A 24,544-nucleotide genomic window follows, 5' to 3' on the forward strand; every position below is an offset into this window, starting at 1 on the left:
GTTTTTGCTGAGAAATCAGAGCTTGATTATATTGGTTCTCCCCTGTAGCTAACTGTTCGTTTTTCCCAAGCTTCTCTAAGGATTCTTTCCTGTCTTTGGTTTTGAAAAGTTTGATTATAATATGTATTGGTGTTTTTCAACCAGTTCTTTTTGGTACAGTGACTCTGTGTATTCCTTCCATCTTCTTTTGATACTTTCTGTACCATTGAATATTTTGCCCAGAGAATGCTTCAATATTATTAGTCGAGGTTTGAATTTTGTTTTATTCAGTTCTTTCAATTTGAGAAATTTTGAGCGTGTTCTTCCCTTCAGGGAAGAATTCCAAGTCTTTGCACATTTCATTATAATACTTGATTTTATCTTCTCAAGCTGCCCTTTGAAATCTTCTCTTCAGTTCTTTAATTTCATTCCTTCCATCCCTTTAGGATTTTCTACATGCAAGAGTCTCTTCTGACATCTACTTTGGTCTTCCTTTCCTGTCTTTAATGACCTTTTGCTTTCTTCCTGTATGATGTTCCTGAGGTCATCCCACAACTCCTCTGGTCTTCAATCATCAGTGTCTAATACACAAAATCTGTTCGTGAGCTGGTCTCTAAATTCAGGTAGGGCCTACTCAAAGTCCTATTTTGGCTCTCATAGACTTGTTTTCATTTTCTCCAGCTTTATCCTGAATTTGCATGTGAGCAACTGATGGTGTTTTCCCAATCTGCCCCTGGCCTTGTTTTGTTAATGGTATGGAACTTTTCCACCATCTCTTCCCACAGATGTAGTCTCTTTGATTTCTGTGTATTCCATCTGGTGAGGTCCATGGGTATAATTGTCTTATATGTTATTGTAAAAAGGTATTTGCGATTAGTAAGTCATTGGTCTTGCAAAATTCTGTCATGCGATTTCCAGCGTCATTTCCAGCGTCACCAAGGTCATATTTTCCAACTAATGGTCCTTCCTGTTTGTTGCCAACCTTTGCATTCCAATCACCAATAATGATCAATACATCTTGATTGCATATTTCATCAATTTCACACTAAAGATGTTGGTAGAATTGTTCAGTTTCTTCATCATTGGCTTGTAGGTTGGTGCATAAATTTGAACAATAGTGGTATTAACTGGTCTTCCTTGTAGTTGTATAGATACTATGGTATCACAGTAGCATTATATTTCAAGATATTGTTGTTAAGTGCCATCAAGTCAGTTCTGACCCATAGCGACCTCGTATAGGGTTTCTGAGGAGTGACTGGTTGGTTTGAACCGCCAACCTTATGGTTCAAACTGACCTTGCAGTCCAGCACATTATCCTGCAACACCACACCAGAAGTCCATACTTCAAGAATGATATTGAAATGTCCTTTTTGATGATGATCACAATGCCATTCCTCTTGAATTTGTCATTCCTGGCATAGTAAACCATCCCATTGTCCAATCCAAAATAGCCGATACCAGTCCATTTCAATTTACCAATGCCTAGGTCGTGGACCTTTGAGTTCCATCTCATTTTTGATGACTTCCAATTCTTCCAGAGTCATATTTCAAACATCCCACACTCCAGGTCTGCAGCTGTTTCTCTTCATTTTGAGTTGTGCCCCATCAGCAAGCGAAGGTTCCAACAGCTTGGCCCTGTCCACATCGCTGAGGTCGACTCTACTTTGAGGGGGCAGCTCATCCTCAGTCATACCTCAAGTGTCTTCCGACCTGAGGGCCTCAACTTCCGGTATTCTATCAGACAAGATTTCATTGCTATTCACAAAATCTTCAGTGTCTAATCCTACAGAAGGGGACCACCTATTCTTCTTCCTAGCCTGTCTTAGTCTGGAAACACCGCTGAAACCTGCCCAGCATGGGTGACCCTGCTGCTCTTTGAAACAACAGTGGCATCCAACATCACAGCGACATGCAAGCCACCACAGTGTACCAGACTGGCAGGGGCCTGTGGGTTGGTCTCATTACGATGCCTTTTTTTTTTTTAAAAAAAAAAAAAAGGTCCCATCTAAACAGTGTCTTCTGAGGGAGCCTGCTGGACCAGTTCAATTTAAGGCAGAGAAGTCAGCTCGGAACATGATGGCGATTTGGGAGAGGATCCCCAAGGGGGTCACCTTAAGAGATTTTCTCAAAGGATGTAAGACATCAGGGAGAAGGTTTTAGAAACTGGAAACCTACCTCAGTACGGAAAAGACCATGAAAGCTGCACTGAGGACTATTTTTCCATCACAATCCACCTGCTTATTCCTTAAGAGTAGCACGGGCTATCCTGTGAGCATTTCCTTGGGAAGCCTTACCCCCATGCACCCGCAGCCCTGACCTTTCCCCTTCACATTTATTCTTGCTCCCAAAACTCAAAGGCCAGTGAAAAGGAACACAGTTCAAGTCACTTGAGAATGCCCACGCTAGTGCTGTTGGGACGTGGGGCCAATCAGAGAGCGCAGAGTTCTGCGGGGCGGGTTTAGGGGCGGGGCCACTCCTCAAGAGCCTATGGACCTAGAAGGAGATGAAGCCAAGACCCAGGAGGTTCCCACTGTGAGGATTTCCTGTCAGAAAATTGTCTTTGATTTTGTAGCAGTATATTCTAACTTTTCCTCATGTATCACGAGGAAGGTTGGGGGCAGCCCAGACCAGTTCCCACACCCCGTCCTGTGCCGGCCAAACTGGGCAGGTTGACCAGCTCCCCACTTTCCCAACACGGACTGCCACGCTTCTGTGGGATGAGCTCAAGGGGACATACTTCGAAGGTTGGCTGGGTCAGGTTCTGGAATGCTAACGAAATCGTATCCTGTCTTGTGTAACACGGCTTGATCTTCTCATTTGTGTCACAGTGGTCCCTACGAAATGTGTCCCCTTTGTGAGAGTCTTTCCTTGCTTTTGCCTCGTTGGTTCCCATAGACGCCAAGGCCACAGCCGCAGGACCTCAGAGAGCTGTCGCTCCAAGTCCTCGGGGCCCTGGTTCTGCCCCCAAGGGTTCCCTGTTCTAGAACCGTCCTAACTAGACACCAAACTGCCGGGGCCTTACGCCTCCAACCCCCTCGTCCCAACCACTCAGGGCCCGGGCAGGAGGGTGGCCTGTAAACCGTGAGTCGCTGTTTGTTACCTTGTTAATAACGGCCCATTTCCTCCTGTCAGACAGCAGAATCTTTCTCTCAGGTTGGTGGTCTCCTATGGTCTGGAATCTGTCATCTGAATGTAGCCCAAATGACCCCATAAGGTGTATTCTTAAATCAGTACTCCTTGGGGGCTGAGCTGTCAGTCAGCCAACCCGTAATGCACGACCAATACGAGCCTTTTGCAACCAAATTGTCCCCACTCAAGGAGTATGTGGTATTTGGAATACCCTTATCAAATGGACTTGCTGATCCAGAGACATCACTGTAGTCTGTCCCGGGAGGTGTTTTGATGTGAAGTGAAGCGTTTTGCTCCCCCCTGACCCACCCCTCCCCACCTCTGCATGCTCAGTGGGCACGTAAGTCCTGTCTGCCTGTCTGTCTGTCTCTCGTGTGTGTTCCTGCTCACCCTTTCCCAGCGTGCACTGTGTTAACATTTTCACATCTCTCCGGGCACAGCCAGATAACACACACAGCAACTCCCTCAGGCAGGAGCCGGGAGCCTGAGGCATAGCCTCTCACACAATCGGACACACTTGTGGTCCCACTGGGTCGAGTTGAGACGCAGCCTGGGCTAAGTCCCCAGGACTCAGACCTTGCCACCATTGAACTAGGCTGCTACATCACCCTGCACCCCAGTTCCTGCTCTTAAGAAGGACCAGCTCTAGAGCTCCCCAAAGACCCCCAAGTGTCTGCTCGGAATCCAGCTCTGGTCTGGGCACTGTCTTGGATAAAGAGACATGTTTCACAGTCTGAATGGCCCTCTCTCTGAGCCACCCCCTCATGCCATCCTTGTGGGGCTCCAAAGATGCCCAGTTAGGCATCCTCCCAGCAGGAAGGGACGGTGCTGATCCCACTTTGATGCCACCCGACAGCAGCTCTGCACCACCCACGTCACACCAGCAAATGCTCCCCACCCGCTCCCTGACCCGTGCACCCTCAACTCACACAGGACAGCCCCAGGAGATCACAGACGCCCCCCCACCCGGGCCTAGGGGTATCACACGCACTGATTCATCACAGTGGCTTCTTTCTTTCGTGTTCTTGGCCTTTCTTTGTGGTCCCTCCTCCTTGTCACCGTGGCTTGTGCTGTGCTTTGAGGAGATCTGTACGTCCTCTCTGTGCGTGCGGTGGACACATCGCTGTCGGGACTGAACCATGGCGGCCGAGGCTGAAACTAACCGCCCTGTCTCTTGGCAGGGATCACGGAGGAAGAGAGGCAGTTTCTGGCCCCTCCACTCAAGTTCACCAGGAGCCTGTCCATGCCCGACACCTCCGAAGACATTCCCCCTCCGCCCCAATCTGTGCCCCCGTCTCCACCACCGCCCTCCCCCACCACCTACAACTGCCCCAAGTCCCCAACGCCACGCGTCTACGGGACCATCAAGCCCGCATTTAACCAGAACCCCGCCGCCAAGGTCTCGGCGGCCGGCCGGTCTGACACGGTGGCCTCCACGATGCGGGAGAAGGCCACCTACTACAGGAGAGAGCTTGACCGATACTCCCTGGACTCCGAGGACCTGTACAGTCGCCACGCCGCCGCCCAAGCCAACGTGCGCAGCAAGCGGGGCCAGATGCCCGAGAACCCCTACTCGGAGGTGGGCAGGCTGGCCAACAAGGCTGTCTACGTGCCGGCCAAGCCCGCGCGGCGGAAGGGCATGCTGGTGAAGCAGTCCAATGTGGAGGACAGCCCCGAGAAGACGTACTCCATCCCTGTCCCCACCATCATCGTCAAAGAGCCGTCTACCAGCAGCAGTGGCAAGAGTAGCCAGGCCAGCAGCGTGGAGACCGACTCGCAGGCCGTCGAGCAGCCCGGTCAGCTGCGGCCCGAAGACAGCCTGGGGGTCAGCAGCCCCTTCGCTGCCGCCATCGCCGGGGCCGTGCGTGACCGCGAGAAGCGGCTGGAGGCCCGGAGGAACTCGCCGGCCTTCCTGTCCACCGACCTGGGGGACGAGGACGTGGGGCTCGGGCTGCTCGCACCCAGGACGCAGCCTTCCACGTTCCCCGAGGAGGGCGGGCTCGCCGACGAGGAGGAGGCCCAGCAGCTGGTACCGCCCGGGGCAGCGTCCAGGGAGCCCGAGAATCACCTTGTCGGTGGGGGCGAGGCCGGCGGAGCTCAGGGCGAGGTCGGGAGGCCACTGAATCTGACGTCCACAGTCAAGGGTCCTGAAGGAGGCCCCGAGAATTACGTCCACCCGCTCACGGGGAGGCTGCTTGACCCCAGCTCCCCGCTGGCCCTAGCGCTGTCCGCCAGGGACCGGGCCATGAAGGAGTCCCAGCAGGGGCCCAAGGGGGAGGCCCCCAAGGCTGACCTCAACAAGCCCCTGTACATCGACACCAAGATGCGGGCCGGCCCCGAGCCCACCTTCACGCCTGTTGTTACCAGGCAGAACACGAGGGGTCCACTGCGGAGGCAGGAGACAGAGAACAAGTACGAAACGGAGCTGAGCCGAGACCGGAAGGGTGAGGACAAGAACATGCTCATCCCCATCGTGGACACGTCCCAGCAGAGATCGGCCGGTCTGCTCATGGTCCACACTGTGGACGCCGCCAAGGTGGACGGCTCCCCGGACCAGGAGGACCAGCCGGCACCGGGGGAAACACAGCTGGGCCTCTCGCCACCAGAAGTGCCAGAAGGCGTCTCCGAAACCGAAGGTGCTTTGCAGCTCTCCGCTGCCCCCGAGCCGGCCGCCGCGCCCAGCAGAGCCATGGTGACGGCCGGCTCCGTGGAGGAGGCGGTGGTCTTGCCCTTCCGCATCCCCCCTCCGCCTCTAGCCTCCGTGGACTTGGACGAAGACTTTATTTTTACAGAGCCATTACCTCCGCCCCTGGAATTCGCCAACAGTTTTGATATCCCCGACGACCACGCCGCTTCCGTCCCCGCCCTGGCCGACCTGGCCAAGCCCAAGAGACCGGACGCCCCTCAGCCCCCTTCGTCCAACTCGACGGGCGGCCAGAAGGCAGCTGGTCTCTCAAACTGCCTGCCCACCTCGTTCCTGCCGCCCCCCGAGAGCTTCGACGCCGTCACGGACTCGGGCATCGAGGAGGCGGACAGCCGCAGCAGCAGTGACCACCACCTGGAGACGACCAGCACCATGTCCACCGTGTCCAGCATCTCCACCTTGTCCTCGGAGGGCGGTGACAACACGGACACCGCCACGGTCTACGCGGATGGACAGGCGTTCGTGGTCGATAAGCCCCCAGTCCCCCCGAAGCCCAAATTGAAGCCAATCATCCACAAAAGTAACATGCTTTATCAGGACGCGTTGCTGGAGGAGGAGGCGGACGGCTTTGTCCTGCCCCCGCCGGCCCCGCCACCCCCGCCTGGCGCTGCCCAGTCCGGCACGACCAAGGTGGTTCAGCCAAGGACCTCCAAACTATGGGGCGACACAGCAGAGGTCAAGAGCCCAATCCTCTCAGGCCCAAAGGCGAACGTCATTAGTGAATTGAACTCAATCCTGCAGCAAATGAACCGAGAGAAATCGGCCAAGCCAGGGGAAGGACTGGTCTCGCCCACAGGAAGCAAGCCTGCCAGCCTCGCGACCAGGTAAGTTCCCTACTCGACACCCAGGCCAGTGTGTCTCATCGGTATGGATCCGCAAGTCCTCGTGGGGAGCCACCAAAGCAGACTGGAAGAGGGGCTTCCGCAAGCCCCCCGTGTGGCCTGTGTGCGTTCACACTGTAGCACACTTGTTTCGCTTGATCTCCGGACTCTGGCGCCGCACAGGTAAATGGGAACAGACTGAGAGGACTTGGCGCTGCTCCCACGGAAACGTGTCTGCATGGAACCCTAACCACGCTGGCTTCTGTAGGGCAGCTCTGCTCTGTCCCTCCTCGCCCCCCGGGTCTGGGCAAGCACCACTCAAAGGGCTGTTTCCAACAGCCGATCTGTTGCCATGGAGTCAGCTCTGACTCATGGTGTCCCCGTGGGTGTCAGTAGGACTGTGCTCCTTAAGGGTGTTGGTTACCAGGCCTTTCTTCCTAGGTACCTCGGGGTGGAATCCAACCACCAACGTTCTGGTGAGCGACCAAGCACGTTGACAGTTTGTGCCATGTAGGGAGAGCCTCCCAAAAGCCAAAATTGTACTCTGAGTGGGTAACAGGAAGTAACCATGTGGCCCAAGAGTTGGGCAGGATCGGGAGTGAGCAGGAGGACATGGGGGTCTAAGTGGGGGTGGCCTGTGTGCGGGTTCCTCTCCCTTCCTCCCGTCCTGACAGCCCACCCGATCCCAGGATGCAGGCTCACAGCTGCCCACAAGCCGGCCAGTCACAGTCTGTGTCACGTGGGGGCCGTCCGTGTTGTTTCCCTGGGAACTAGGGCTGAAACGTGAGACGTTGTTTCTAAACCCGGAAGTGTGTGCCTATGGCGCCCTGTGCGTTACAACCTTTCACGCAGCCGTCTGCATGATCCTCACTAGAACCCTGTTTCCCCCTCAGCACTCAGTGTTCCAGTTCTCTGTCCAAACCTACTGCCTTTGGACCCACGGGGTTTCTGAGGCTGTAAATCTTCATAGGAGCAGACAGCCTCATCTTTCTCCCTGGGAGCTGATGGTAGGTTTGAACCGTCGACCTTGCGGTCAGCAACCCAGCTCGCAATCCACCACGCTCCCAGGGCTCCTTGTTTGCCTGCAGCACAGGCTGTTTGGCTCGTCCCGGTGGGGCGGCGTCTTCATCCTTTTGACTAATGAAGTTGTTCTCAGTATTTCCCACTGCGTGAGCTCTGGATACAACAACTCCACCCCTTTTTTCAGTATTGTCACCCCACGGTGGGCTCTGGAGACAGGAACAGAGAGCCATAATTCTCCAGATTGCTTCCAGTGTGGATGAGAACACGTTCCTGGGATGGCTCAAATTCCTCTTCAGATGACATTTGACAGATTGGCTTTTGGTCACTTGTCCTTTAACTGGACACCCCTTCCTTCATTGTGGCATTCAAATGTCACCAAGAATTGAGGAGAGATTCTTTTTTTAAAAAAAAAAGTTCTCCTGTTACATAAAAAAGTGTCCCCATGTATGACAGACATATGTATAAACATGCATACAAACCTTAGGTATTTTAAAATGCCAGCTGCCATTGAGGATTTCCTCAATGTGTGGAGAAGCCACAGGGTAGGAGGCCTCCGAGTTTTCAGTTTGACCTTTCTGGACTATGTGAGGACAGGATGGTGGGGCTGGCATGTTTCTTTCGTTGTAGTTGTTAAATTGTTGCGGACATAACAGTAATGAAGATGCAGTGTCTTAGTGTTGCCGGGGAGCAGGAGAGGGGCCATTCATTACCCCCACTTTTCAGAAGGAGAAACTGAGACTCCGCGAGGCTAGAGGGCTTGTCCTTGTGCACAGGCAGGACCAGGGTGCAGGACTTCACAGCTATGCTTGCGTTTTCTGCCCGCTGGCTATCAAGACTGGGTTGAGGAGGGGCCATGGAGACTGCCTAGGACTGGGGACTAATTCATTGCTTGCAGCCAGTGGTGCCCCTAGGCACGTCCACCCACAGATCCTGGAACCTCATGCCTTCTGGCTCCTCTCTGGATGATTCTGTGGTCCTCTGCCGTGTCCCCATGCAAACAGGACGAAACCCTGCCAAACCCTGCTCCATTAACTTCAGGTTGGCTCTATCCATTCCCAGTGGGGACAGCCTGCTAGAGAATTCGGATGAGTGTGGGATTGTGTTGCACGTGTCAGTTCATCAGGTCCACCCAGACCTTTCTACAGGGGGACGTGGGTCAGGAAGGGGCCTCAGAGAAGGCGTCTGGCAGAAGTTCTAGGGGAGAAGTTTTGGTTGGTGTGGTCACCCCAGGCTGTTCTGTGATTTGTAACCCAATTCACTTAACACTCAGACTATTCCCCGACATCAAGCGTCCATTCCCTAGGCACCGAGGGGGTAGAATCTGCACTGATTCCCCTACAACGCAGGTGAAGAAACTGCAGGACAGAGAGAAAAGCAAGACGTGGCTGAGGCTCCTGAGAAGAAATGGCTGGAGCGGACGTCCACCCCAAGCTGTCTCAGGCTTCAACGTCTGAGAGTGAAAGCGCTGGACTCAGTGATGACCCCAGAAGGAGGGGTCATAGCTCACTTAGTGTCTGTGGGGCTGAACACCTGGGTGATCCAGAAACTTCAGATGACTGAGAACCACCACGAGGGGCCACCAGCACCACTGAACATCGAGCTTCTGGGGACTGTGCCCACTCGTTCCCCTGCTCACAGCTTAATTATGTACTCAGAGATGGAGGAGAAATTGGCCAGCCCCTTGACCCGAGGACAAAATGAAGGTCAGTCCCTGCAGGTACCATTGCTTTCCTGAACTAACTGCCTCACCAAGTCCAATGTTTCCGACAAAGCCAGACAAGTGGACATGAGTTGTTTGCTGGCGTCTCACTGGTGGGTGTGGATGGGGTTGTCCCAGCACACGGCTTAGCTTCCGCTCACGATGGCTGCTGTATTCTCCGGCGTGCCCAAGTCCTCATCAGTCTCACGCACGCACACCTCAGAGATTCCACAGAACCAGAGCGGGAGGCTCACAACCTCGTTTCCATGGATCTAAAAATTAACGGCTCAGACACCCAGGCAAAATGAGGCATGAAATTGGATGCTGGGAATTCCTGCTGAGGAAGATGGACAACTTGTGCTAAGGACATGGGCCCCCAAAAGCTCCTTTCTATCGGAACTAGCTTTGAGGGCCCAAGGAAGGGCCCGTTCTTAGAGCTGCCCCAGTGACTTTTCCTTTACTGCAGGGGCAGAACCAGGCTGAGCTGGCCCCTGTCAAAGTACCTCCATCCTCAGGGTCTTTACTGGCAACTTTGAGGTCAGGTTCTTCTCTTTTCATTCTTGTTAGAACCCAGGCAAGGACCAGGAAAAACCCCAAGCTGCCACTGACAACTCACCTCTTCCTGATCCTACACAACAGAGCAGATCTGCCCCACAGGGTTTCCGAGACTGTAATCTCACAAGTTTTTGAATCTGACAACAACATGGTTTACTATGCCAGGATTGACAAATAGAAGAGGAATGGTGTTGCAGTCATTGTCAAAAAACATATCCAGGTCAGTCATGAGGTACAATGCTGTAAGTGATAGGATAATATCCATGTACTTACAGGGAAGACCAGTTAACGCCACTATTATTCAAATTTACTCACCAACCACTAAAGCCAATGAGGATAAAATAGAAGAATTCTACCAACTTCTTCAACCTGAAATTGATCAAACATGCAATCAAGATGTATTGATTGCTGGTGGTGACTGGAATGCAAAGATTGGAAACGAAGAGGAAGGATCAGTAGTTGGAAAATATGGCCTTGGTGATAGAAATGATGCTGGAGATCACGTGATGGAATTCTGCAAAGTCAATGATTTGTTCATTTAAAAAACCTTCTGTAGACAACATAAGAGATGACTATACACATGGACCTCACCAGATGGAATACACAGAAATCAAATTGACTACATCTGCGGAAGAGATGGCAGAAAAGCTCCATATCATCAGTGAAAACAAGGCCAGGGGCAGACTGTGGAACAGACCATCAATTGCTCATATGGAAATTCAAACTGAAGCTGAAGAAAATGAAAACAAGTCCACGATATATGACCTTGAATATGTCCCACCTGAATTAAGAGATCATCTGAAGAACAGATTTGATACATTAAACACTAAAGACCGAAGACTGGAAGAGTTGTGGAATGACATCAAGAACATCATATATAAAGAAAGCAAAAAGTCATTAAGAAGACAAGAAAGAAGGAAAAGGTCAAACTGGATGTCAGAAAAGACACTAAAACTTGCTTCCCAGCATAGAGATGCTAAAGCAAATGAAAGAAATGAGGAGGTACAAGAGCTGAACAGATAATTTCAACGGTCAGCTTGAGAAAACAAAGTCAAATATTACAATGAAATGTGCAAAGATCTACAGTCAGAAAACCAAAAGGGAAGAACACGCTCAGCATTTCTCAAGCTGGGGGAACTCAAGAAAAAATTCAAGCCTTAACTTTCATTATTGACGGATTCTCTGGGAAATTATTGAATGATGCGGAAAGCATCAAAAAGAAGATGGAAGAAATACACAGAGTCACTGTACCAAAAGGAAATGGTTCATGTTCAACCATTACAAGAGGCAGCATATGATCAAGAGCCAATGATCCTAAATAAAGAAGTCCAACATGCATTGAAGGAATTGGCAAAGAACAAGGCACCAGGAATTAACTGATGGAATAAAAATTGAAATATTTCAAGAAGGTGAGGCAGCACAGAAGGCACTCACTCATCTATGCCAAGAAGTTTGAAAGGTAACTATCTGTCCAACTGATTTGAAGAGATCTGTATTTGTGCCCATTCCGAAGAGAGGTGACCCAGCGGAATGCAGAAATCATCGGACAGTATCTTTGATGTTCCATGCGAGTAAAGTTTTACTAAAGGTAATACAGAAATGACTGCAAGCAAACATTGACAGAGAACTTCCAGAGGTTCAAGACAGATTCAGAAGAGGAGATGGAACGAGGCATATCATTGTTGATGTCCGATGGATCTTGGCTGAAAGCAGAGAATACTAGAAAGATGTTTACCTGTGCTTTATTGACTATGCAAAGGCCTTCGATTATGTGGATCATGACAAGCTATGGACAACATTGCAAAGTATGAGTATTCCAGAACACGTAATTGTGCTCATGAGGAATCTATACATGGACCAAGGGGCAGTTGTTCGAACAGAACATGAGAACACTGAATGGTTTAAAATTAAGAAACGTGTGCGACAAGGTTGTATTCTTTCACCGTATACATATTCAACCTGTATGCTGAGGAAATAATCCGAGAAGCTGGGTTCTATGAAGAAAAATGTTGCATCAGGATTGGAGGAAGACTCCTTAACAACCTGCGATATGCAGATGATACAACCTTGCTTGCTGAAAGTGAAGAGGACTTAAAATATTTACTGATGAAAATCAAAGACCACAGCCTTCGATATGGATTGCATCTCAATGTAAAGAAAACAAAATCCTCACCACTGAGCCAATAAACAGCATTCTTATTAACAGAGAAAAGGTTGAAGTTGTCAAGGACTTCATTCTTCTTGGATCAACTATCAACACTCATAGAAGCAGCAGTCAAGATATCAAATGACGTATTGCATCAGGCAAATCAGCTGCACAAGACCTTTTTTTAAAGTGTTGAAGAGCGAAGATGTCAGCTTGAGGACTAAGGTGCGCCTGACCCAAGCCATGGTATTTTCAATGACCTCATATGCATGCAAAAGCTGGACAGTGAATAAGGAAGACCGTAGAAGATTTGATGCATTTGAGTTACAGTGTTGGAGGAGAATATTGAAAGTGCCATGGACTGCCAAAAGAACCAACAGATCCGTGTTGGAAGAAATGCAGCCAGAGTGCTCCTTGGAGGCCAGCATGGCCAAACTTCATCTCTCATGCTTCGGACATATTGTCAGGAGGGACCAGTTGCTAGAGAAGGAGGTCATGTTTGGTAAGGTGGAGGGTCAGAGAAAAAGAGGAAGACCCCCAGTGAGATGGATTGGCCAAGTGACAGCATCAATGGACTCAGGCGTGCCAACAATTGTGAGGTTGGTCCAGGATCGGGCAGCGTGTTGTTCTATTGTGCATAGTGTTGCTATGAGTCGGGACCTACTCAGTGGCACTTAACTACAAGACCAGCCGTCGTCTCAGAAGCACAGTGCCTCGTCTTTCTCCTGTGGAGCAGCTGGTGGATTTGAACCACCAACACAACTCACTGCGCCACTAGTGGACAAAGTGGGAAGTGAAATGATACACTCCTTTCTTGAGGACAGTCGGTTTGGCCTTGACCCTGAATGAGTTCCTGCTGCTGAGATCTGCGCTCTGAAATCAGCGGTGACTCGGAGTCTTGACTACAGATATGCCGGGGTGAGGATGAGCAGTCGTTAACTTTAGTAAATAGGTTCTCCTCACAGGTGTGTCCTCAGCTTGCTTGGCAAACACCAGCCCGGGATGCAGGCGGACACTTCGGGGAAGGGAAGCCTGACTAGGTGACCCAGGAACAATCTCGTCTTTGGAAAGCGGCTCTACACCAAGGAAAGCAGAGCATGTTGTGGCTTCATGGAAGCGTGAGCCACCAAGAGAGGTCAGCTGGTCCTCCTCCTCGGTAGGACACTTGTCACAGCGGCCACCAACTGAGGGCTCCTCTGACAGATGCTGGGCCCAGTGCGTCCATCTGACGCTGACCCCAAGAATGCTCCTGTCTGTGGTCTGGTTGTTCGTACCGCACAGAGACTTCCAGAGAGGCAATGTTGACGGTGGCGAGAATTTGCCCTGCACGTTGCACTTCTCGCAGCCCTCTGTGCGTGGGATGCTCACGCTGGAAGGCCTCTGAGAAGTTGGTTTGGGGAACCAAGGATGAGGGCAGGAATCTGGGAGATCATCTCTGGATCAGAAGTGTGTTGAGTTACTGCGTTATGTGGGGTGGTGGAGAGGAACACACGCCGGCGCAGCAGAACAAAGCCACCCATCACCTCTGTCATAGGCTGAGCTGTGTCCCCAGAATGTGTGATGACTCAGCTGGACCTTGATGCTCGGTGGTTTTGCAGCTGTGCCACGAAGTCATGGGATAGTTACATAATGGTGTTCCTACTCCCATGGCGTGATGGAATGTGATCAGTCGGTGGTACAAAGCCCACCACAGTCTGATATAAGGGAAGTGTCTGGAATGTGGTCTGGGATTAGAGGCAAGCAGAGAGCGTGGGGTCTGTGGCCATCAGGAAAGCAAAGCTGAGAACATCCTTGAGCCAGGTGGATGGTTGCCTGGAGCTGACATCCTGAATTTGGACTCCCAGCCTTCTTTGAAGGAACCCTGGCAGCATCGTGGATTAAGAGCCAGGCTGCTAACTACAAGGTCAGCAGTTCGAATCTACCAGTCACTCCTCAAGAAGAAGATGAGGCTTTCTCCTCCCGGTAAAGATTTACAGCCTCAAAGATGCAAATCTAAACCATAGTGAGTTATCATCTCACACCAGCATTAACAGCAGAGCTTAAAAACATGACAAACAACAAATGCTGGCGAGGGTGTGGAGCGACTGGGATTCTCCTACATTGCTGATGCGACTGTAAAATGGTTCAGCCACTCTGGAGAACGGGATAGTGCTTCCTCAGAAAATTGGGAATAGAAATCCCATATGACTCAATAATCCCTCTACTTGGTATAGATCCACAAGGAATATGAGCCAGAACACAAGTAGATATATGCAACCAGTGTTTGTTGTTGTTGATAAGTGTCGTCGAGTCGATTCTGACCCATAGCGACCCTGTATAGGGTTTCCAAGGAGCCGCTGGTGAGCATGAACCACACCGACTTTGCAGTCTGATGCATTAGCCCACAGCGCCACACCAGGCAGCTAAAAGATGGAGACAGCCTAAGTGCCCATCAATGAAAGAGCGAATGAGCAAACTTTGGTGCATACACACAATGGACTACTACGTAACGCTGAAGAATAATGATGAATCTGGGAAACACCTCTCAACATGGATGAACCTGGAGGACATTATACTGAGTGAAATTAGTCAGTCACAAAAAGGTAAATAGTGTATGAGCTATCGTATCATTTTTGTACTAGCTTAAGAAAAGGTTTCCATATGGGGGTGGAAAAATAAAACATTTACAGTTTCAGAATCCGCTGCAAGGTTGCCCACAACCACCACCACGAGCCTCCTTTGAGGACTAAGGTGCACCTGATCCAAGCCTTGGTATCGCCTCCTGTGCATGTGGACAATTGATAAGGAAAAAGAACTGGTGCATTTAAGCTGTGGTGTTGTTGACGAACCTTTGAAAGTGCCATGGATACCAGATGAACTAACCAGTCTATGCTGAAAGCAGCATAGTCAGAAATGCTCCTTAGAAGGGAGACCAGTGAGACGTGGTCTCTCAGAGTTCGTATGTGTTATCACGCGGGACCAGTCCCTGGAGATGAACATCAGATTTGGTAAAGTAGAGAGCGTGACAAAGAGGAAGACCCCCCCCAACGAGGTGGACTGACACAAGGGGCTCAGAGTAACGATGGTGAGAATGGCTCAGAACCAGACTGGGTTTCATTCTGTTGTGCATAATGTTACCAGGAGGCCCAGTGTTACGGCTCCTAACAAAAACAGCAATAAAGCCATCCACGTGTGGTATTTCTGTTAAAACAGTGCGAGAGAATGAAGACAGCCTTTTTGGGTGGGCAGGGCCGGGCAGGGTGGGGAGTGGTTGCAGATTTCAGATGAGTCCAGCAGAAGCATGTGACTTTGTTCCGTCGTGATGCGCCGGCTGCTGGCAGGCCACACAGTCCACAGTGACCACAGGGAGGTGCACTTGCAGGCCACTGTGAGCATGCAGACAAGGGACTCTGGAGACAAGCAGGCAGGTATGAGGCACAAGGGCCTCAAATCCCCAGAAAAACCCAATGCACTTGGCCTGACTTACGTGCTTTGCTTTAATCGAAGACTGGCTTCTTGTTACTGTTGCTGGCAAGTGTGGTCAGCCCAGGAATTGCAAGCAGGCCTGCTGCCCTTTATTAGAACCTCCGTGGAAAAGGTCTGTCTGACCCCCACTTCTCTGTTGGGAAGCACAGAGTGAATGTCTGCCTGAAGGCGCCCCAGGATCCCTGCCAGAGCCCCTCGATCTATGCAGTGGGTTCAGAAAGGAATCTGAACTTGGCCTTCACATCTAAAGCTCTGATAGGTTTGGAGTAGGACAGTCACTTGTCTGCTGGAGTGCCAGGTTCTGAAGGTCCCCAGCGGGGCCAGGCTGCATGGGGTTGTAAATGGAGTGTATGCTATGGATCCAGAGTCCCTGTGCCAAGAGTCTCCTGGATCCAGAGGAAGCTTGGTGCCCAGCCAGTCTTGGAGGTTGCCAGCGAACACCAGACCCATAGATGCTGGAAGGAAACAAGGAGCGTCCTCCAGAGCTGACAGACAGAATGCCTTCCCCTAAACCGGTCCTCTGAATCCAGACTTGCAGCTTCCTAAACTTCTCGGGGGCTCCAGCTCCCGGCTGTCCCCTCTGAGTGGGCTGCTGTCACTATAGACAAGCCTCCAGCTCTTGGCCAGCATTCTGCAGGATGCTCTTGAGTCTCTGGAGTTTAAGATAAGCCCATTTGGGTTGTGTCTCTGTTCTCCCATGCCACTAGAACAAACATACCACAAGGGGGGTCACACTAGCAAACAGAAATGGGTTCTGTCACCGTTTAGGAGGCTAGAAGTCCAAATTCAGAGGGCACTGGATCTAGGGGGAGACTTTCTCTGTCAGCTCTCAGGGAAGGTCCTTGTCCCCTTTCAGCATCTGTGAGCTTATGATCCCTTAGAGATCTCCACGTGTCCTGGTGTCTGTCTTCCCTGGGTCTAGGAGGTTCTCAACACAGGGACTCCGGGTCCAAAGGACATGCTCCCCTCCCGGCTTTCCTTTCTTGGCAGTACTGAGTCTCTCCCTCCCTGCTCACTTCTCTCTCCCTTCTTCTCTTGTAACATAGAGGGTGACGCAGACCACGCTCCAGGGGAATGCCCCTTACATGGGATCAGGACAAAGAGAAACATGTTGCCTCCCACCCTAATCCCTTTACAGCCAATTGGCTGATTGATCACAGCAGAAAAGGGCGAATACAGCTTCATATAACTACCAAACCCTGAAAATCATCACCCAGCTAAGCTGGAATCTGTTTCTGCGGGACACAGTTCAATCCACGACAGGTTGTTTAAAAGAGGATTTCTGTCCAGCTGTTCCCAGAGTATGGACTTCAGAACTAACTGGGTAATAGATTCACAACTTTCTCATACCCTCCGCCCCCACATGAGTTACAGCCTTTGTATCAGTTCACGGCCCCAGTTGAGATGCTAAGGTGTTGCCCGTGAAGGAAACCGTAGCTAATTAGGAGAGCATTCATCAGAGGGGACCACATAACCCGCTTTCCACGTGTGTTCTCACCAAGTGACAGGCAAGGCCGACAGGATGCTGTCTGCACTCCTCACGTGGCCAGTTCACAACCCACCTCTCCAGTTTCACTTCCTGTCTGCTTGGAGGCCCATTCAGCAAGAGTGTCGCTGCGTGGATGGTGTTTCCGCAAAGTTGGCCGCCAGTGGTTCAGTCAACAGTTGTTTACTGGAGACAAAGCCTCTCTTATGGTGCCCAGGGCCAGTGGGGGGGGGGGGCCGAGGTCATGAGAAGTGAGGGTCAGAAAGTATCATATTCATCATTAAGGAAAACCACCTCCCAATTTTCCTGCAAAGAGGAGCATGCACAACTTAAGGGGAGTGGTAGGTTCAACACTAGGATGCCAACCTCAGGGTGCGCAGTTCTAACTCTCCAGTAACTCCGTGAGAGACAGAAGAGGGTGTCTGCTCCCATCAAGACTGACGGTCTCGGGAACCCCTTGGGGCAGCTCTCCTCTGTCGGTAGGGACTCGAGGCGGAGCTGGTTGGAGTGGGTTTGCTGTGAGGAGACCCATGAATATGATGGGCTAACCCACTCAGCCATCTCAAGAGTCAGACTCCTTTCCAGCCCCGCAGTCTCCTGAGCAGATCTCCAAGCGTCATCCCGTCATCCTGGCCCAACGCCTTCATGGTCAAGAAGGAGCAAGTGAAGCAACACCCTGACTTGATACAGGAGAGGCACAGCCCAGCAAACGGTGTCAACTCCAGAACCACATCAGGCCACGGGCATGTCTGGTCAGCCAGGGCGCCCACCTAGAAAGATGAGGCAGTCTCGGTAAACCTCTGGGGCAGCTCTGCTTGAGTCAGAATGCACTGGACAGCATTGGGCTTGGGGACTTGGGTGCCCACCTGTCAGGATGACACAGAGCAACTTGTGGCTTCAGTGCACTAGCATACCAGGTGGGGGTCTGTCCTAAAACGGGACAGTAAGCAGAAGGCAGGGACCCCACCAGCGTGCGTCCGGACACAAACACCAGAGATGGGCTTGGCTTCGTGGGCCCTGACCACAAGGGCTCTCTCTACAACTTTGTGCCAGTTGCTGTGTGCCAGGCACATGTGATCTGCAAGCAGGGAAACATTTCTTGAATATTGACTTCTTCCATCCCGACCCCTGAGTGGTGGTCATTCGCTGCCCATCTGTGGAGAATGCTCATGGTCCACATGGGTTCTAAAGACAGGGTGGACAGTGGCTAGCTGACTCTGTGAAAGTGTGCAGGGGAGTGTGTTTCTGGGGGTGTTTGTAGAGTGTGGAGGGCTTATGGGGGTGGGCGTGTGGGGGATATTTCTGTGTGTGAGGTAGGAGGGGTGTTTGTGTGTGAGTGTGTGTTAGTGGTTGTAGAGGTGTGAGTCCGTGTCTGAGTGTGCAAGTGTGTGTGTTTGTGAGGGTGTGGCGGTGTGAATAGGTGTGGGTGTGTTGGCAGGGGGTATAGGTACATGGGTGTGAATATGTGAGGATGTCCATGTGTGAATATTTTGGTGTGAGTGTGAATGTGTATGACTGGGTGTCAGTGGGTGTGTGTTTGTGAGGCTGTGGGTGTGAATATGTGAGGATGTTGCTGTGTGAGTTATAATAGTGGTTGTGTCTGAGAGTGTGCACGCGTATAAGGGGGGGGGTGCGTGCACTAACTCAGGGTTGCCACTTGCCACGTGTTCGCCCAGACACCCAGTGGTTGCTAAGCAACGTGCTGAACGTGCTGATCTGTGCAGGGGCGGATCCAGAGAATGGCATCACTGGGATTAATGAAAAGCACATGGTATATGGAGCCACAGTGGAGGGCCGGTGGGCTGGCCCGGGGCAGGCCTGCCCTCTGCTCTCCATGCACCCCGGCGGTCTTGTTCATCAGTAGCTGCTGTTCACCACGTCCTGTTGTAGACTTGGGTTAAAACACACAGCCTGGGGCCGGCCCCTTGTAAGCAGCAGGAGAGGAAGGAATCATCGGAGCGGAGTTAAGGCCTCAGCAGCCAGGTTGGTTCCCAGAGACCTTCAAGCGGAGGCCAGTGGCCGTGCAATGTCCTCTCTTAACGTCCTCCTTCCCCTGGTCCTTCTTCGCACGTGATGCGCATGACCCTAGGCCAGCGAAGGCGAGGCTGTGCACTTGGGGTTCTTTCTGATGCGGAAGGAGCTGACGCTCTGACTTCCGTCCTCGTCGGAAAGGGCGGGGCGGGCGCAGGTTCGCCGCCGCCGGAGACGTCTGCTCCGCCCACGTTTTCTGTGCATCCCCGGGTGCAAAGCCGCTGCTTTTTTATTTTGTTCCCCCTTTAATTCCTTTTTGCAGTGTTGTCTCAAGTCCTTCCGTTTTGTCCTTTTCATTTGCTCCCACGGTGGGTGTGATCCGAAGAGGGTCGTGCTGAACGGAAGTAAGTGCCTGTAGGTAGCTGAGTGAGCCCTGCTGTGTGCGTCTCCTCTGGGTTCTCTCTCCTCGCTCACCGCCCGCAGAGCCTCCTCCCGACCTCCCTGCAACACGGCCGGGCGACCGTCCTCTGGCTCGGCGGTCCCCAGCGATCATGACTGCTCGGGTGTTAAGTACTTGCTACCACTTTTGGGGGTTCGCTTGCTTTCTGCTTCTCAAAGCCTGATGTGCAACAAGGTCGTTCCCCAACCAGGCTCTTCTGTGGGGTCCACACAGAGTCGCCATGCAAAGCTAGCTTTGGGCACAGCAGACCTGGGGTTACCCAGGTGCCCAGATCTCACCTAAGCTAAAATCACCTTGCAGGATGCTCCCCCACTTTGCAAAACATCTTCCCTCTTCCCCCAAGATCCACGCACGGCCCTCACCGACGCCAGCAACCACTGTTGAATGTACCCTACTTTGTACGCATTCACGATTCCAACTCGACCATCTTAGCTTATGGTTGTATCAAACTGGAACGAATGAGCTCCCCCCAGACGGCTCTGCTTGGTGGCCGTGGTGCAAACTGAGGCAGGCCTTCCTGGGCAGAGAGCATTCCACACCTGCTTCAGCTGGACTGGAGTCGGTCTCTCAGTGCTGCTGTGCTCCGGACAGGGGAGTGGTTTGTGGGTTTCTTCTCAGGTCCCCGCTGTGCGCACAGCCCACCTGTTCCCAGAGCCCCCAGTCTGGATACATAGACTGCTCTCCCTGCGTGGGACAGCTAAGGCCCACCACCACCCCGCACCCCCCTCTTGCTTTTGATACTTGTACGGAGTCCTATCTTCTACGTGTTGGTGCAGCCCCGGGACAGACTGTATCCGGCGGCCCCTCCTCTTTGTTAACACACCCCGTTCTGGGACCCAGGACACCCTTCAGAACTGCTGTGGCTTTTCTGACCATAACAATGAGGAAGTCAAGTAGGGGCGTGTCACTCCCCCATAACCAACTAGTGTTTCCACCCCAGTCCACATCAGCTGGATGCACCTAGGAGGAGAAACAGGGGCCCATCAGGACCTGTCTCTGGTTCACACCCCTCAGTTTCCCTCTGTGGTGATTCTAGCTCATTCCAGTCTCCTCCGTGCAGTGGAGCTACCAGGGCAGAAACATGACTTCAGAGAAATTCAGAGACTCCCCAGTGGTTCCATGTGTATCCAAATGTCAGAGGGGAGTCCATCTATGGCAGCCCCACAAAGATGGTGGCTCAGCAGGTCATTTCAAACCTCTGACCTCGTAGGGGACCTCAGATCTCAAAAGACCGTCCCAGTCGAGTTGGTGAAATTGGCTGAAGATGGGAAGTGGAGGGTCCAGCAAGTTGCCCTCTGGTGCCGTCCCCACACATCCACACCCTCAAGCATCCCACCCCTTGCCACCACCTCCCGTCAGCCCTGAGCCGCCCTGCTCAGTGGCCTCGGTTCACATCACCGTCTCAAGTAGGAAGACGTGAATACTGGGAGACTGGCAACGTGCGTCCTCCGGTATTTGGTCGAGCTGGGACTCACACACATCTCACTTGTGGGATGAGTCTGAAAGGGAGAGTCAGGTACCCATAATCGCCACATTCCCACTGGCCGAGGCCTTTCTCTGGGTCAGAGGGATAGACATGCCCTTCAGTTTGGGATGCAGCTAGAAAGCCTGCCCCGGATGTTGGTCAGGCCCATAGGGAGAACCAGGCCATCTTCATCTCGGTAAGGGCAAGGACTAGGGACCCACCCAGCCATCTCCGGGGGTCTTAGACGTCGTAATCCCTCCTCGCTTTAGTACCAAGGGTGCAAGCGGACACCCAAGGACTCCATCAGCCACCCCTGGGAGAACAGTTTATTTCCAGGACAGTGCATGAGCATCTCCCTCGAGCTCCGTGAGGGGCTAACAACCCAGGCACCGCTGGACAGACGACAGGGACAAACTGGCTCTGGTTGTCTGGGTCTGCGGACAACTTTGTCAGACTTCCAGTGTTCCCAAGAAGCTTCCGCTTACTGAGCGGGGTGCCCTGGGAGGCCCTTCTCTGCACCCCCAATGTTAAGCCTGGGACGGCCCATCGGGGCTTTGCTCCTTCCTACTTGCTGAGACCAAGGGGAGCGATGGCGATGTCTCTAGAGGCACTGATGACCTCGCTACCCTCATTCCACCGTGGGAGAAGGACCTCATCCTGGCCCTGTTTGCAGGCTTGTCTGTCCACTGCCCCTGCCTCTCACCTCTCATACCCCCCACTCACATCCACCCAGCTCCTCTCCTTGGGTCCAGGTGAGCGGGCTGGGCTGGTAGGCCTTGGTGTCTCCCGGGAAGTGTCTGCCACCCAGTCCTTCTCAGCACTCCTCCTGGCTCATGTGCCCACTTCCTGGCTGACCTTCGCCTCAGCCCTTCCTTGGGGACCGGCCTTGTGACCCTCTTCTCTCTTGTTGCTGTTTCAGAAGCTCGGAGGTCATGAGCACTGTCTCAGGGACCCGGAGCACGACAGTCACCTTCACTGTTCGCCCTGGCACCTCCCAGCCCATCACGCTGCAGAGCCGGCCCCCGGACTACGAGAGCAGGGTCTCAGGAACAAGACGTGCCCCCAGCCCTGTGGTCTCGCCAACGGAGATAAACAAAGAGATCCTGCCCACCCCTCCGTCAGCAGCAGCCCCGTCTCCCTCCCCCACGCTCTCGGATGTCTTTAGCCTTCCAAGCCAGCCCCCTTCCGGGGACCTGTTCGGCCTGAATCCCGTGGGTCACAGCCGGTCACCATCACCCTCCATCCTGCAACAGCCAATTTCTAATAAGCCTTTTACAACTAAGCCCGTGCACCTGTGGACTAAAGCAGATGTGGCCGATTGGCTGGAAAGTCTAAACTTGGGAGAACATAAAGAGACCTTCATGGACAATGAAATTGACGGCAGCCATTTACCAAACCTTCAGAAGGAAGACCTCATTGATCTTGGGGTGACTCGAGTCGGACACAGAATGAATCTAGAAAGGGCTTTGAAACAGCTGCTGGACAGATAAGGGCAGCTACTTGTGACATTAGGGACTTGTTATAAGTAGAGATGGGCTTATGCTGAAATAGCTGGCGAGCCGCGAGCTCTGTGTGTACCAACCCCACCCCACGGGTTTGTCTCCTAGTACCCAAAGAAGCGTGGCATCTGACCACGGTGTCATGAGACCCCGGGCTCTCTCTGTGTGTGGAGTTCTGGGGCAGTTTCTGTCCAGTGGGGCTGGGGAGGGGGGTTTTCTAACATGTCAAGAGATCCAGGGTCTGCCTTCCAGCATGCGGGTGACCTCGCTTGGCCGGGTCCCAGCGGCTCCGCCGTTGACCGAGCTCTCGTAGGCAGACGCAGTGTACTCGAGATACCTCCCCGCCCCAGCACAGGCCCTCCCTCGTCCTTGTGACCACTCAGTGATACTCCTTCTTGTGCATTCTCGTACCTGGCTTGCATCGAGAAGGCCCCAGGCAGGTTTACCTGGTGCCCCACCTTGGACCTGAAAGGTAGAGAGACGTTCTTTTTTTCTAATCAGACTCCTGGCCCCGTGTCCTCCTGCAAGGTGGCCCCTCGGGAAACAGGGATCGTGTCCGGCTTTGCTTAACTTTCTTTCTTTCTTTCTGCAAATCTACTCGCATATTTCCAAGGTGGCCAAACCGATGTCACATGGAGTTAGTCAAAGCACAAAGTCACGATTCCAAGGGTGGGGCCACCCTGTCTGTGTGGCGCTGGGTCGAGAGTCTCCTGGAAAGTCTGTCTGCCAGGAGGGTCTGTCTGGGAGGGTGAGCAGCCCTACCTTTTTCAATCCAAGCCGCGTGAGCTCCGCTAAGAACACGGGAGGCCGGGCGGATGGCAGGGCTGCCCCAGAGCCCCACAGCTCCCTCAGTTGGCAGCCTGGCTGGCAGCAAGCTCTTTGGCTGTCTGAGGCCAGGGAAGATGGTACCTCAGGGGTGTTTTTTTCCTTTCTCTCTGGCTGTCCAGGAATCCCACCAGTGTGTCTTAATAGTACACCGGGTTCTCCGAGGACCCCCTGGCCATGGGGTGTAGACAGGACTCATGGTGGAGAACGGAAGGTGGGTGGCAGGCGGCGAGAGCCGACAGGTCTCCTGGGTGCTGGTCTTGGCCTGCCCCCTCCTCTCCCAGGAGCCCCTCCTCCCTTGACTATACCTCTGATCCCCCCCAGGGAGACCAACAACTGCACAAGGGCCGAAAAACACCCCGCCAAGCTTCCAGCACCTTCCCCCACATCGGGAACATATTCCAATGTCAGGGTTTGGGATTTATGCCTATTTCAGAACTAGCCCAGCCCATCTCTAATTATAAAACATGAGTTTGTATTTTGTTTTTTCTTACCTTTTTCCTTTTTGTTTTCTTTATGCTCACAATCGAGAGTCTGGTTAGGTCCGGGAGAGCCCTAGAATGAATCCATATTTAGCAATTTAAATTCTCTTTCTTGACTGCAAGTTTAAATAGTTGTGTATAGATAGTTTATAAGCACAATATTTTAAGAAAAAAACAAAAACAAAAAAAAGTGGCTGGCCTAGTAGGCAGCCTTTGTGCCACTTTAGTGCTAGAAAGTTAAAGGAAAAAAACAAAAACAAAAAACATTGAAAAAAAACTTTTGTGATTTAATAATTATTATTTCTGTGGAATAATTATGAAAGTCTGACCTTTTTAAATCAACCTTATTTGGATGCATCTAACCAGCAGAGCTGTGTTATATTTTCTATCTTTGCTAAAACTTCGCCATCAGAGGACAATTATTCTTCAAAAGTGGTGACAATTCATTCACCAGGGAGCAATTTCTCCAGAAATAAAATGAACACACACACACGCACACACATATTTTTCAACCACATGCCCCTGGTTTGAAAAGCCTGGTCTCTTGGACCTTTGTCTGCTCCAAAACCTCCTACAGGTCAGTCTTTGTCTTTGAACGACCCAAGCTAACTCGAAATCAGTTGACTATTAAGGCGTTTCCATTGTTTCTCTCATAAGACGAATGGATGTTCCGCTAGAGGAATCTCAAGCCAAGACACTGTCTAGGGGGTCTCCAGAAGCTACGTGGTGTTTCTGAAAATGTACAAGTGGTGCGTCAGCCTTATCTGTCTTCCATTTAATGGTATCGCAAAATTCTGTAAGCAGACCACTTCTTTTTTTTTTTTTTTTTCTTTTT

General features: G+C 52.0%; 1 protein-coding gene across 1 annotated transcript in view; it reads left to right on the top strand.

Moving 5' to 3' along the window:
* Positions 1-22,393, top strand: part of SHANK2 (SH3 and multiple ankyrin repeat domains 2) — a 604,092-nt gene extending 581,699 nt beyond the window's left edge. The window contains exons 22-24 of the mRNA XM_006860817.1: positions 3,112-3,132; positions 4,290-6,636; positions 21,823-22,393. Coding sequence (XP_006860879.1) covers positions 3,112-3,132; positions 4,290-6,636; positions 21,823-22,393 — 2,939 coding nt within the window. The remainder of the gene's footprint in view (positions 1-3,111; positions 3,133-4,289; positions 6,637-21,822) is intronic.
* Positions 22,394-24,544: the final 2,151 nt, after the last annotated feature.

Source organism: Chrysochloris asiatica, unplaced genomic scaffold, assembly GCF_000296735.1.
Source record: "Chrysochloris asiatica unplaced genomic scaffold, ChrAsi1.0 scaffold00040, whole genome shotgun sequence".
Classification (NCBI taxonomy): domain Eukaryota; kingdom Metazoa; phylum Chordata; class Mammalia; order Afrosoricida; family Chrysochloridae; genus Chrysochloris; species Chrysochloris asiatica.